This window comes from Colletotrichum higginsianum, chromosome 3 (genome assembly GCF_001672515.1).
Source record: "Colletotrichum higginsianum IMI 349063 chromosome 3, whole genome shotgun sequence".
NCBI lineage: Eukaryota > Fungi > Ascomycota > Sordariomycetes > Glomerellales > Glomerellaceae > Colletotrichum > Colletotrichum higginsianum.
Genome location: NC_030956.1, coordinates 2,535,332 through 2,548,912, shown reverse-complemented (window position 1 = coordinate 2,548,912; position 13,581 = coordinate 2,535,332). Strand labels below are relative to the sequence as shown.

At 56.0% G+C, this 13,581-nt stretch overlaps 3 protein-coding genes across 3 annotated transcripts; 2 read left to right on the top strand and 1 right to left on the bottom strand.

Moving 5' to 3' along the window:
• Window positions 1-349: 349 nt before the first annotated feature.
• CH63R_04312 (DNA helicase) lies at window positions 350-2,690 on the top strand (the record flags this gene model as incomplete). The annotated part of the gene is made up of 4 exons (XM_018299287.1): window positions 350-486; window positions 548-674; window positions 732-2,140; window positions 2,198-2,690. The coding sequence occupies 4 exons, from the start codon at window positions 350-352 to the stop codon at window positions 2,688-2,690; spliced, it is 2,166 nt and encodes a 721-aa protein (XP_018160533.1).
• Window positions 2,691-4,917: 2,227 nt separating this feature from the next.
• On the top strand, window positions 4,918-6,158 carry CH63R_04311 (Rox3 mediator complex subunit; the record flags this gene model as incomplete). Its single annotated transcript, XM_018299286.1, has 2 exons — window positions 4,918-5,239; window positions 5,368-6,158. The coding sequence occupies 2 exons, from the start codon at window positions 4,918-4,920 to the stop codon at window positions 6,156-6,158; spliced, it is 1,113 nt and encodes a 370-aa protein (XP_018160532.1).
• Window positions 6,159-7,062: 904 nt separating this feature from the next.
• On the bottom strand, window positions 7,063-9,716 carry CH63R_04310 (uncharacterized protein; the record flags this gene model as incomplete). The annotated part of the gene is made up of 2 exons (XM_018299285.1): window positions 7,063-9,066; window positions 9,120-9,716. The coding sequence occupies 2 exons, from the start codon at window positions 9,714-9,716 to the stop codon at window positions 7,063-7,065; spliced, it is 2,601 nt and encodes an 866-aa protein (XP_018160531.1).
• Window positions 9,717-13,581: the final 3,865 nt, after the last annotated feature.

Genomic DNA, 13,581 nt, shown 5'->3' with positions numbered 1-13,581 from the left:
TTGGTCTTTGTGCAGCTTCAACCATGCTGAGCCACGTTCCTCATTCATTCAGACCCCAAGGGGGGTTACCCACACCAGCTAGGAGACTCTGGGGAACATAGGTAGGATGAGGTAAGCTGTTTCACGTGAAGATAATGCACTAGGCGGCCCCTTATCGCCGAGTTGAGCGCGCTAGAGCTGCAACCACTTTACGCGGGCGTGTCGCGTTTCTCGAAATAGGGGCGCGTCCTTAATTCGTTCCCCTGTGAACAAGCAGCCCCTCCTCGCATCCACCTTTTCTGTCTAAATCCTCAGCACTGCTCCGTCAACAACCGCAACCGCAACCTCAATTACGGGCGCAATCGCAAACATGGATAGACAGTCAGTGTACTCCGCTCACGTCTTTGAGCCGAGCTTTGGCCAGAACGAGGACACTCGGATCCAAATCCAAACGCAACTGGAGAACTTTGTACTGCACTTCAGACACGACAACGACTACATCTACAGGTGAGACCGAATGCGTCGGTGTTACATTGCGCCTCTACATGGCCTCTGACTCTGTGTCCAGAAACCAACTCAAGGAAAATGCTCTACTCAAGAAGTACTACTGCGATGTCAACGTCACCGACCTGATCAACTACAATGAGGAGCTGGCGCATAGGCTGGTGACGGAGCCCGCAGAAATCATTCCCCTGGTGCGACTCGGCCATTTAAACCCGCTGTTGACCTTTTACTGACTTGGACGCCACCAGTTCGAGGCTGCCCTCAAAAAATGCACTCACCGAATCGTCTTCCCTCAACTGACGAAAGTCGACTTGCCGGAACATCAGCTTCTCCTTCACTCGAGCGCCGAGGATGTATCAATTCGCAACCTGGACTCGATGACGATCTCTCGTCTCGTCAGAGTGCCGGGGATCGTCATCGGAGCTTCTGTCATGTCGTCGAAAGCCACTGAATTGTCCATTCAGTGTCGCAACTGTGCACACTCCTCTACGCTTCCGGTCCTGGGGGGGTTCACCGGCGTCACCCTCCCAAGACAGTGCGGCAGACAGAGAATCCCCAACGACCCTACTCCCAAATGCCCTCTCGACCCATACTTCGTCCTCCACGAGAAATCGAGATTCGTCGACCAGCAGATTATCAAACTTCAAGAGGCACCTGACCAGGTGCCTGTGGGCGAGCTTCCGCGACACGTCCTCATTTCAGCTGATCGTTACTTGACCAACCGCGTGGTTCCGGGCTCGAGATGTACCGTTATGGGCATCTTCTCGATCTACCAGAACAAGGCCTCGAAAAACTCCAACACTGGCGGCGCGGTAGCCATCCGGACTCCTTACCTCCGGGCGGTGGGCATACAAACAGACATCGACCAGACTGCCAGAGGCCAGGCGCTCTTCTCTGACGAAGAAGAACAAGAGTTCCTCGAGATGAGCAGGCGACCGGATCTGTACAGCATCATGGCAGACTGCATAGCTCCGTCCATCTACGGCAATCGCGACATCAAGAAGGCTATTTTGTGTTTGCTGCTAGGCGGGTCTAAGAAGATATTGCCTGACGGCATGAAGCTTCGTGGGGACATCAATGTTCTTCTTCTTGGTGATCCCGGTACCGCCAAGTCACAACTGCTGAAGTTTGTTGAAAAGTGTGCGCCCATTGCCATTTATACGTCCGGTAAGGGCTCTTCCGCAGCCGGTCTTACGGCCTCAGTACAACGCGACCACTCGACCCGGGAATTCTATCTTGAGGGAGGCGCCATGGTTCTTGCAGACGGCGGTGTTGTCTGCATCGACGAGTTCGACAAGATGCGTGACGAGGATCGTGTGGCCATCCACGAGGCTATGGAACAACAAACCATCTCCATCGCCAAGGCCGGTATCACCACTATCCTCAACGCAAGAACATCGGTTCTGGCTGCTGCCAATCCAATTTTTGGCCGTTACGACGACATGAAGACCCCTGGCGAAAATATCGACTTCCAGACCACCATTTTGTCTCGTTTTGACATGATTTTCATCGTCAAGGACGAACACACGAGGGAGAAGGACGAGAGAATAGCAAAGCACGTTATGGGCATCCACATGGGGGGCCGAGGTGTTGAGGAGCAAGTAGAGTCTGAGATACCCGTTGACAAGATGAAGAGGTATCTCAGCTACTGCAAATCGTACGTTTTTACCGCGCCGGGCTTTCACCCAGACTTGGGCTAACAAACTTGACCTAGACGAATGGCTCCTCGTCTCAGCCCCGAAGCAGCCGAGAAGCTCTCCTCTCACTTCGTGTCCATTCGAAGACAGGTCCACGCGGCCGAAATGGAAGCTAATACGCGGTCTTCCATTCCGATCACCGTCCGTCAATTAGAGGCTATCGTCCGCATCACAGAGTCACTAGCCAAGCTGACCTTGTCTCCTATCGCGACTGAAGAGCATGTGGATGAAGCCATCAGACTTTTCCTCTGTTCTACTATGGATGCCGTCAACCAGGGCAGCAACCAGGGAAGCAAGGAGCTCAACGAGGAAGTTAGCAGGTTGGAGATAGAGCTCAAGCGGCGTCTCGCGGTTGGATGGGGCACCAGCTTGGCCAGCCTGCGGCGCGAGATGGTTGAGCAGAAAGGTTACAGCGAGCAGGCTCTCAACAGGACGTTGATGATCATGCAAAGGAGGGATACTATCATGTTCCGGAACCAAGGAGCGCAGGTTTATAGAAACGCGATCTGAGAAGGAATAGTGATTTGGGTGTAATAGTTTTCCGGGATGTCGATTGTGCTTGTGGTAGTTGGTTTGAGGGTTACGGCAGCAGCATCCTGCTTATGAAAGAAATGATAATACCAGGCCTTTGCAACCGAGCTTTCACTTTTTTTTTGGACATGTTTTTGTGATGTAAACCACCAGTCTGCGTGTCGCCAGAGCAAGCTCATTTGCGAATATTATGATAACATGTCCTGAAACTGGCAATATTTGTGTATTTTGCAACTGTCAATTGCTCATTCTCAATCGGGTTGGCTTCAAACCCAAAACCCGTAATGACCCCGATCCGTGTTCCTTATAAGTGACAACATCCTACCTAGGCTAGCATGACATCCAGCAACGGGATGATGCGAATCAATTTGTCAAAGGAGAGCCTTTGCCACGAATGGGGTAGATGGCAGGGCTCTCGAGTCGCGAAATGATACTGTGTGGACCTACACCTGGGTGCTGAGCAGATTGTTAGCCAAATAACATGGAAGATTCCGCGCGTTTCCAGAGCCACCAAAACAGAGCGATTCAGATATGCCACTTCTCAGCAGGCTCAACCTGGTCGAGAGCATTGGTGGAAGCCACCGCACTCGCGGCTGAGCAATCTGTTTACCAGATGTCTGAAAATCATCCCCGTCTCCGTAGGTTCAATTTGGCACAAAGGAGCATGTAGGCGGCAGCGTACCTTGTTGCAATTGATCAATAAAGCCAAATCGCAAGATACCTGTGGCAGCACAATCAACACAGGCATCATCGAACGTAGGCCAAGACAGCACAGATGACCTCATCTCACAGCAATAGCAATAGCAACATCACTGCCCGTTGAAGGGCATGTCCAAACTTGCTTCAGGTGATCGTCGCATCATGGGAAGCCGCACGAGGGGCCCTCGCTGACGATTGTTTTAAACAAGGGCATTGAAAGAGTTGATCTCGACTCATTCCTCGAAATCGTCCAGCAGCTGGGAGGCGATGTAAAATCGAGGCAGGCTGGCGATATTTTTTTTTGAGTGAGTGGTCTTGTTTGTTGTAGGAGAAAGAAAAGTCGGAAGCTGCCCGCGGCCTCGAGGTTTAAAAATTGCAGGTGCCCGGCCCGTTCTAACCATGTGGGTCCGTGACATACCACGTGACTGGACGACGCCATGGCTGCACTGAGGCGCGTGGTGGTCAGTGGTTGGCCAGTGTGTGTATTTTCGCTGCCGACTTCCTGATCCAGCCACGCCTGGGGCGTTCCAGAGTTCCAGCCCATGCCTCGAGCCGTGGGACAGTGAATGGCCGGTCATTCCTTCCACTGTAACCGTCAGGTCCCGATGATCGGGTGTCGGGTGTCGGAGCACGGTGGCCATGGTTTCCTAGACGATTCAACTAGTGGAGGAGGGCGCCATCCCATTTGCCGTTAGGGGAGGTGGTGCCTGGCTTTCGCTCCGGTCCCCCAGAACAGCAGCCGCCCACTCCCCTCCACTTCCGCGGCAAACTGCTTTCCCATCCTGCTAATCCCACCACCCGCTCGGCCCAAGCTTACCTCAGCCAGTGTCAGTGCCAGTGCCAGGCAGCGCAACCCACGGTCCAGTTGCCAGCCAGCCAGCCAGCCCAGGCGGCCACCCCGTTAAGCGAGCAAATTGCCTCGCTCATGTGTCCGCCCCCTTCGCTCTACCCAGCGCCGTTCTGACTTCACTTCCTTCAACTCCACCACGACCTGACGGCTCAACCTCAGCACGAACCGACCGCCGACCCTCGACAGCCCTTCATCGCCGTCGGATTACTTTCGCTACGAGTGCTCCTGCTGGATATTGGCATCAGGGAAAATTTTTATTACCCCAGAGAAGGCGCCAGTGATCGACAGTTCATCCGAGAGTGGTGCATGACGCTGCGTTCGGGGGATTGAGAGCCGTCGGCGGTTTGGCGCGACTCGCCACAGCAACCCCCTCATCCTCTGATCTCGCCAAGAGCGACAATTCTCATCGAGCGCATCGCGGATTTCGATCGATTAAGGTCTTGACGGTATTCTTCGGAAGAGGTGGTGTTTTTTCTTTTCGCGCCTTCCGGTCGGAGAAGCCGCAGCAGCAGCCACCACCCTCCCATTCATCCCGTGTTCCGACGTCCTCGTCTTCAGCCGACGAAGGCTACATTCACAGCCACGACGCTCACAAAGACGACTACGACGACGAAGCCGACCCGAGAACCGAGCCCCCATTTCAGCAGCAACGTCAACATGTCGTTCCACCCCCGAACCCCTCAAAGTCCTTCCCAGTTTTCTCCTGGCACTTCCGACCTCACGTCGAGTATGAACAGCTCCGTTCAGTCCACAACCACGACTCTGCCAACTCCCGCACACAGCGTAAACGGCAGCGCATCGCAGCCCTCCGATATGTCACAGGACATCGTTATGGGCGACGACTCGCCTCACAAGCGCAAGCGCCCACTCGAAGACTTGGGTGACCGAGAGCAGAAGAAAGTCCACATCGAGGATAGCAAAACTGGTATCGAGGCACTCCACTTGGATGTCGGAGAGAAATACCTACTTTGCCAAACTCGTAAGGCTCCCTTCACAGCCCCCCGTCCCCGTGGCAGTCTGTCTTGCCAAAATCCCTTTTCCGTGACATACCTGGTATTTTGAGCTGGTTTCATGCCGAACATCCTTCGTTAACTCTGAGCTACGTAGCACACCACGAGAGATTGCCGCGTATCACTGAAGATCTCTTTGAGATGTTCAACTTAACGGGCATTGCTGCAGAGGTCGCTCGCGAGAAGCCCAACGGTGAGAAGAATGCTCTGCGCAAGACCTATAAGGGTCAGATCAAGAAACTCGGAATCCTCGGCCGCTTCGACTCTGTCGCCCAGGACTGGGACGCACCCAGAGAAAGGGAAGGTGACGGTGGCGACAAGAAGAGAGAGACATATCACGGCTTCCGAGAACTGCTGGAGATCCCCGATGCAGAGTTTTGGGGCACACGGAAAGACCCGATCACTAACGGTCTGTCGGGTACCGTCAAGTCCATTTTGAACAGAGCCACAACGATGGCCAAGGGGCCAATTCCTGCCAAGGACTGGGACAGCTCGGTGCTTGGAGATCTTGCCCCCGGCAGTGTTGACGCCTTGAAACAGGGTCTTGCTGGCAAGGCAACGGCGCCTGGCACGCCGTCAGCAACCACACCCAACCCTTTCGCGCGGAAGCAGCAACAGGGACCTCCGGGTGCTGTCCGTCCTCAGCGAACCACGAAGAAGCGGGGCTATGGCGAGAACACATACGAGGGCTATGGCGAAGGCTTCCCCGATGATGGCTACTCTACGGGAGACGGCGACGACAGGGGAGGCCAGAAGCGCCGAAAGAAGGTTGGTGACAGATCGCCCATGCCGTATCTGTACATGTCTGACCTGTTACAGGATGGCGGTAATGGCCAAGCGTTCCCGAACGCGATGCGTCCGCAAGGCTATGGGGCTGTGGGCGCTTAGCAACCGTCCGCGCCTACAAAGTCCAAACGACGAAAAGCGAGCAAGTAGAGTCGAGTCGTATCTTTACTCTACCGCTCTTCGGTCCATTACTTTGCGGTGGGTTGGGGTACCGCAGGCTGCCACCAGGTCGCTCGGAGCAACACTTTCTGGAACGTGTATCGACGCTTCGCTCATGAGAGTAATGAGCCATATGGCGGGAAGAACAAAAAGGGGCTCAGCGGTCGACGTACACATGCGTCTAAAGAAGCACCGCTTTGTGGGTTATTGGGGGGTAAAGGGCGGATGGGCATTTGGCTCTTTTTGATGATTTCCACTTCCAGCAGGGCGTTCGGGGGGTTTCTCTTTATTGCTCTATCATTTTTATGCCTGTGGTCTTTACGCATTCAGTCAAGGTTGACAATGAAAAACACGACCGACTGAGGGGTGGGAAAATACCATGCGGCTTCGGGGCATTCTCTAGGCCTGCTACGAAAGGGGACGGCTCATTTTTCACCACGACCAAACCATCACAACCGTCAGCAGAAAAAAGCAGAAAAAAAATCCCACTGGGGTTGGGTTGTTGTAGCACCAACACACAAACACACAAAACACAGAGTAATTTCGATAGAAAGAAGCAGACGGCCATGGGATACCAAAATATCAATCAGTTGGGGGAGGAGGGTAAGGTAGGAGGGAGGAGGGTGGCCGTGGCAGTGGCAGTGGTCACCTTTTTTAGTGACTAGTGTGGGTAGACATGAATAAAGTCGGTTCCTTTTATGATTATACGTTGTCTTTTGCATCTTGGTCTGATTTAGAGTACTGGTGTAACGGAGGAGACCTACTGGAATAAAGGGACTGGCTGACTGGTCCACCCTTCTTGTCCCTGCTCTCTACCGCCCGGCTGCGTCCCACCCCTCCCTCCTGTTCATGACATTTCCAATATCGCTCTAACGCTGAGGTCATCCTGGACCCATCCCAGGATGCGTTCGCCCACGTCGCCGATGAGCCCGTCGTAGTGCGGCCCGGCCAGGAACAGGCCGCAGTGGGCGCCGACCTCGTCCATGCCCTCCATGTAGACAGGGAGCCACGTCTCGTCGCGCCGGCCGTTGACCTTTCGCGGCAGCGTGCAGAACTTGCGCTCCTTCTTGGGCTTGCCCGGGTCCGCTACCGCTGCGGGCGGCGCCCTGGATCTGGTGGTGGAGGCGGCGGTGGTGGAGCCACTGCCCGTCTGCGTTGTGTTGACGGACGCGGTCGACGATGTTGTGGCGGCCGCCGGTCTGTTTGCCTGCGCCGTGACCGACGCCGGCGCTGCGGCCGCGGCTCCGGCGATCACCGTCGCCGCTATGTGGGCTTCGATCTCGGCTTCTCGACCGGCCTCTGTCTGCTTCTCAGGCTCGGGCTCGGGCGGCTCTCCCCGCATTCTCCGAGCCTCCCTCTCCATCCGCTGGGCTTCCTCCGCGAGCCTACGCGCTTCGCCCTCGGCCTGCGTCTCCTGCCTTTGGGCCTCTTCGGCCGCCTTCCTCCGGGCAGCCTCCTCCTCCTGCAACCTCTTCTGCTCCTCCTTCTGCAGTCTTTGTTCCTCCTTCTCGATCCTCTGGGCCTCCTTCTGGGCTTCCTTCTCCGCCTTTTTGCGCCGCTTCTCGACGAGCTTCTGGCGCTCCTTGATGGCTTTGTCCCTGCTCTTGACGGCGTGCTCGTACGCCTTTTGCGCCCGTTTCCCCTCCTTCTCGGCCTGCTTCCGGGCGTCTTTGTCTGTGTACTTATCCAGATCAGGAGGCGTTGGTTGCTCGGGTAGGTCGGGGATGGGAGGAAGTTCCGGCTCATCTATCCCATCACCCGTTGGATCCAACTTGTGGGCTTCCCCTTCACCTCCGCCGACAGCTGCAACGTTGCTCTGCTCAGTCGTGGGCGATTCGTAGGAGTTAATAGTGTTGTCCAGCCTCTCCTTTTCCTTGCCTTTTGATTCTGATGCTTCCTGGGACAAGCCGCGCCGAAGCGCCTCTGTCGATTTCGAGGCTTCCATGGACTCGTGGTTAAATCTCGCCTGTTGTTCCTCATGGAGCGTCGAAAGCCTTTCGTCCACGTCGTCCATCGGAATCGGTTCCAGGAGTTCCATACTCTTCCCATCATCGGAATCCTCGACTGAGATCCTGGGCGTCATCGACGTCGGCGGAGAGAGCCGAGAGCCAACTTCGAGCGTGTTCGGGGGGCCGGAGACGAACCTATCTTCGGGAGATCCTAGAGACTCTGGTGATTTGGGCGAGTCCGGTGTCTTTGGCTTCTTCGGCCTTCCCGTGCTGAGGGTGTAATAGTTGATGAACCGCACGCGCACGGGGGGCGGCTGGTTCGCATTGCTGTAGTTGTTGCCGGCGCTCATGTGCTGCAGCGGGTCAACGCTCTCCATGGCGCGCAGCTTGTTGTAGCGGGCGTTCAAGCCGGGGTAGTCTGCCAGGCAGCCGCCGTATTCGAGGTGAGACATGACGTGGTTCTTGGTGGCGTCCCAAATACCCTCGCGGCTGTGCTTCTTGGCAAAATGACCTAGGCGTCTCATAAAGGGACGGTCTTTCAGGTTCAGGTCGTTGAAAAAGGGTGGGTTGAAGGTGGGGTCCGGCCGCTGAGGAGGGCCATTCGAGGACAAAGACGGGGTGTTGCTTGCGTGAGGAGAGAGCTCAGCGCCCAACGAACTGTTTGTCTCCAGGGTGTACATGGAAGGGTTGGGACTGGTCAAGGAGGAGTGGTCGGGGCTCAAGGAGTTCGACGAGGGATCGAACTGATCAAGCTGTTCCTCAGCAGGCGACGCCGGTCTGAACAGACTAGAGATTCCTGCCACGATGATTCCGGGATGGAGTCCGAGAAATGGCGAATCGAGGGAAATGGTGCCGAGGATGCGGTGCTTGTACGGGTGGCGCCTATAGGGATGCCGGTTAGGCTGGGAGCAAGGTCAGTCTAGGTTGAGCATCACCTGGGGGCAGTGGATAATACCATCATGGCAACCTCTGCGGCAAGTAAACCACCCATGGAATGGCCGATGAGAATGACGTCGGTAGAGTCGGACTCGTGGGGCTCCAGCCACTGGCTGAAGTTATCGCGAGCCACATCGATGGCCTTGTACGTCTTGTAACGGGGGTAGATCTTGGAGTGGACGACGTGGGTCTCCGCAAGCGCGTCCTTCAGGTAGTTATGGACGTGAGCTGGAAAGGACCTGAAGGATGACTCGTTGCCGTAGAAGCCATGGATGTAAATGATGAGCAAGGTCCGGCGGGTGACACCGTCACGGTCCTTTATGGACGGGGCAAGTGAGTGAGCCGATGACGACCTAGGATCGGCCAGGCGCCGCTTGGAGTCCACGATGCCGAGGTAATCAGGAGTCGGCGGGCCATAGCCGCCGGACGGGAAGCCCGAGGACGGACCGGCGTGAGACTCTCCGTGAGCGGCATGGGCGGTGGTCGGGGGCGGCGCGAACAGGGACGAAGAGGTGGATCCAAAGTTACCGGAGCCGGAAGCGGAAGCGGTCACGGAGTAGGGCGGTGGCGGTGCGGCCGACGACGAGGAGCCGTCATAAGAAGTGTAACCGGCCATGACGTCAGATGGTAAATACAAATCTATGTGTGTCTGAGGCCGAGGAGGCGTGTGGTGAGAAAGGAGGGGTAAGGTCGGGAAGAGCCCAAGAGGGGGGAACGTCGGCGAAGGCTTTCAAAGTCGAGGCGACGAGGAATGCCCAGAGTTGTTGCTGTGAGCTTCAGTGGCGTGCATTAGGTGTGTATGAATGCTGGATCAAGGTTCCCCAGATATACAACGGACAGACAAAACAGTAAATCCGGTCAGAGATGATTCACGGCCGACGGGCATTTAGAAAGAAGCCCGTGGCCTCTTGGTTGTTTGGCTTGGCTTGGTTCGCTGTAAGAATCTGGTACAGGCGCGGGTGATGATAAGGCAGCCTTTGGCGTACCGAGCAAGGTGAGGTAGGGATGGAGCTGTGAGGTGATTGAGTAAGGTACCTACAGTAAGGCCAGTGGAGTGGAGCTTGCCGCAAGGTGTTGCGATGCTATGCGGACAGAATACGCGGAAAAGCGAAACGAGACGCTGGTTGATTGCGCCGCGCTGCTGCGCCCGGTTTTCAGGCGGACAAGCCCCCGGGGCTAAGTGCCTTAGACCTACCTAGGTGTACCTACCTAAGCAGTGCAGGAGAGAACGCTCTCGCTTGGACCTTGCCTCAGACACCATTTGGCGGCTGAAGGTCCATGGCTGTTGTTACAGTGGCAAGACATGCTGGCGCACAGCTGCCGCTGGCTGGTGCAGGCTTGTGTTGCCGGCACTGACAGGGAGGGAGATGACGACATGTTCTGTTGTGTGATTGAAACAAATCATGATGTCGCAGCCTTTTCGAGTTCCAAGGCTTCGGTCGTCAATCGGGTCCTCCTCGGGTACGATACGACGAGACGTCTAAATGCAATGTGATGCCATTTACCCATTCGTCAAGCCCTTGTCTAGAGGCCCTCGGCAACCGTTGAGGACCTCCATCAGCAGCAGCTCTTTGGTCGGCACGCACAGCCCTGGCGCGGTGCCTGGCGAGAGAACGCGTCTCGCATGGGGCATGTTCAGAGCCAAGTCGGGCGTGCCGTGCCTTGATTGACCGGAGTTTTCCCCCTCTTTTTCATCTACTTCTCTTCCGCATCAATTCCGCATCCGGGCTGTGCTGTTGACACGTTCGACTCTGTTTGGTTGTATTTACGCATGCCTCTTACATAATTAAATGTACAGAGCTTCTGCCTTGTACCGGTCACCACGGCCGAACCGCCGAGAATTTTAGCTATGCCATAAATCATCGACCGCCCACTGCGCTCGCTGGTGCGACTCTACACGAACTCTATCCGTGCTTCGACAGTAATGCCGGCTGCGCACCCTTAGCTAATCCCGGCCGCAGGCGAACAGGCGAGCAAACGGGCACGCCAGGACAGACGAGAAAACTGCCTTGGTAACAGTCCCGCACCGCGAATCAACATCCCATTCTCTGCGGCCTCCAGTCCTATCGTCTTGCGTGGTTTTGAGTTTGATTCGATATATCCCACCCTTGACGATGGTTCCTCTAAAAAGCAGGTTCGCTGAGCGGTTCCCGCCACGAATTACGTTCCATCGAACAGTCGCGGTCATATTGCTCGATTCGGGCGCAGAGAGGGGAAGCCGGGAGATTGCACAGGCAATCATGGCGCGAAGCTCCTTCGGGGGTGTGTCTTCTCTTTTACCTTTTTTCTCTCCTCTTCGCTTTTATCTCCGTAATGCTTGTCGATCTTGTCCACATTATGCCAATGATACAGAACCACAAGAACAAGATGGCGCCGGCAGTTACTAACCAGGCCGCCTGCGCCAGCTTCTTCATCTTCAGGCGACTCGAGGGACGGAAGCGGCACATGTTCCTCTAGAGGGCAAAACGGGGGTCTGGAACGAAGGATGACGGAATCGTGTAAGTGAGACGGCGAACCAACCGTCTCCCGTGAGAAACACAGCACCCTGCCGCCGACCTCCTTCGTCTTCTCAGAAGGCGTCAACCGGTGCGGTGTCGGACTGCGTCTGCAGCCTGCTGCATGAGGGAGCAGACGGGTATGGTCCTTCCTTCGCGCGCTCCCGACTAACAACTGCCCATGCCACACCATACAAAGATGCCTACGCAACGCAACGTCTGCACAGCAATTTTAGCAGATGAATGCCGCCTCCTTCTGGTGATTCGCGCAGGCTTGGCTCGCGAGCCTTTCTTCCGTTGTGCTCCACTCCAAGCCCATCGGAGGTTAGGGCAAGATGAATTACGTACATCCGTAGAGCGACGTGATACCTTGCCCTGCCTGAATGGATGTTCAGATGCTATTTTGTCTAGAGCAACAAAATGACGAGTCCTCAGAGCACGACATCTGCGGGTTGGGAGATGTGCTTTTCTTTGGTTGGCCCAGATACCCCAGAGCCTTCTGAGACGCCCTAGGAGAGCACACGCATCTTTCAACCCACTGTTGCTAACCCATAGTACAGTCAACGGGCAACTCGGGGCAGATGCCGGCTATCCAGGACCAAATCATGGGGTCGTCTCACGAGAGACCCATCGCCAACGGGGCAGTGAACGCAGCGGGGCCTCTTTCTTGTCTTTTATCATTTCTTTTGCAAGGGGTGAAGGAAGATGATGGCATCAATCTTGTCGCTGGCATCAGGAGGAAGGATCCCTCTTTCACCCTGGCCCGTCGAAAAGGGGCACACGGCACAGGGGAACCGCGACGGCGGATGGGGGGGGGGGACTCTCCAGTGTTTGTTTCGACGGAAACGAAATTCGTCCTACGATCGCCGAGCCCGCCAAGCCTCACCCGCTCTCCCAACCAGCTGCCGCGCACTAGGAGGAATCGGGCCTCGAGCCCCCTCTCAAGTCTCGGCCGAACCAGATTGTCAACGGCATGTGGGCGTGTTCAGTGTTCAGTCTGAATGGTTGTTGTTGGCCGTTTCGGCACGTCAGACATATAGCACCACCCGAGGCTCGGGATGACTGCCAGGCAACGCCAGGGCAAACCCTGGAAGGACCTGGGCGAGTTTGTACGTATGCACGACCGGCAATGCTTATCTCATGAGAAAGATATTATGTATGAGTGTGAACCTGCTGCCACTTTCCTGCGCCGTGGTTGCGGCTGGGCCAACCCTTGCCTAAATGCATTACGATATTATGCGTCTGGAGGTGTGGCTCGTCCGTTTCCGTCTCACCCACACATTCGTTTCATGGAACCATGGCAATGAAGGCCCCACGACCCCCCCCCCCCCCCCCCCCCCCCCCCGTCGACAAAAGGGGTGTCTCGCAGCCATGGTTGAAGGAACAGATCATTATCGGATGCAGGTACGGCGCACTGTGGCTGCACGCATTCTATGCGGTTAGGTGCCGCGTTCCACAGGGAACAATATCGACGACGACGACAATGTGCTGCAGCGCGCAATGGTCTCGAACAAGAGCCGCCTCCCAAGTGTTTGACAGCGGATTTGGGCGCGCGTGGGTGAATACGAGGTGCGGACTGAATGGCGCGAAACATCGAGGTGCCAGGCAACGCCACGTTTCTGCCGGCGACGCCTCCCAGACAGTCGACCCCCAGGACAATGCATTGTCGGCCGGAAAGAGACGCGAGATGTCCCTTGGATGAGGAACAGGACCGCAAAGCTTGGTCTGGGATTGTGATCCGTCATAGGGAGTACCGATACGGTCGGTCAGGCATGGGCGCAGTCTGTCCCCCCGATGAGCGAGATGGTTACGAGGGCCGTGGATGGCACCATGGGCCATACCATGGAGCACGTTTTGTTTCTGGTTGAAACAGATCGGACGGGCAAACAAAACCTCGTTTCCCGCTTGCGCTTTGGGGGCGGGGCAGAAGACAGCATTTCTTATCAATCCCGTTCCGTCTCGTATTCTTCGACCTGACTACTCGGT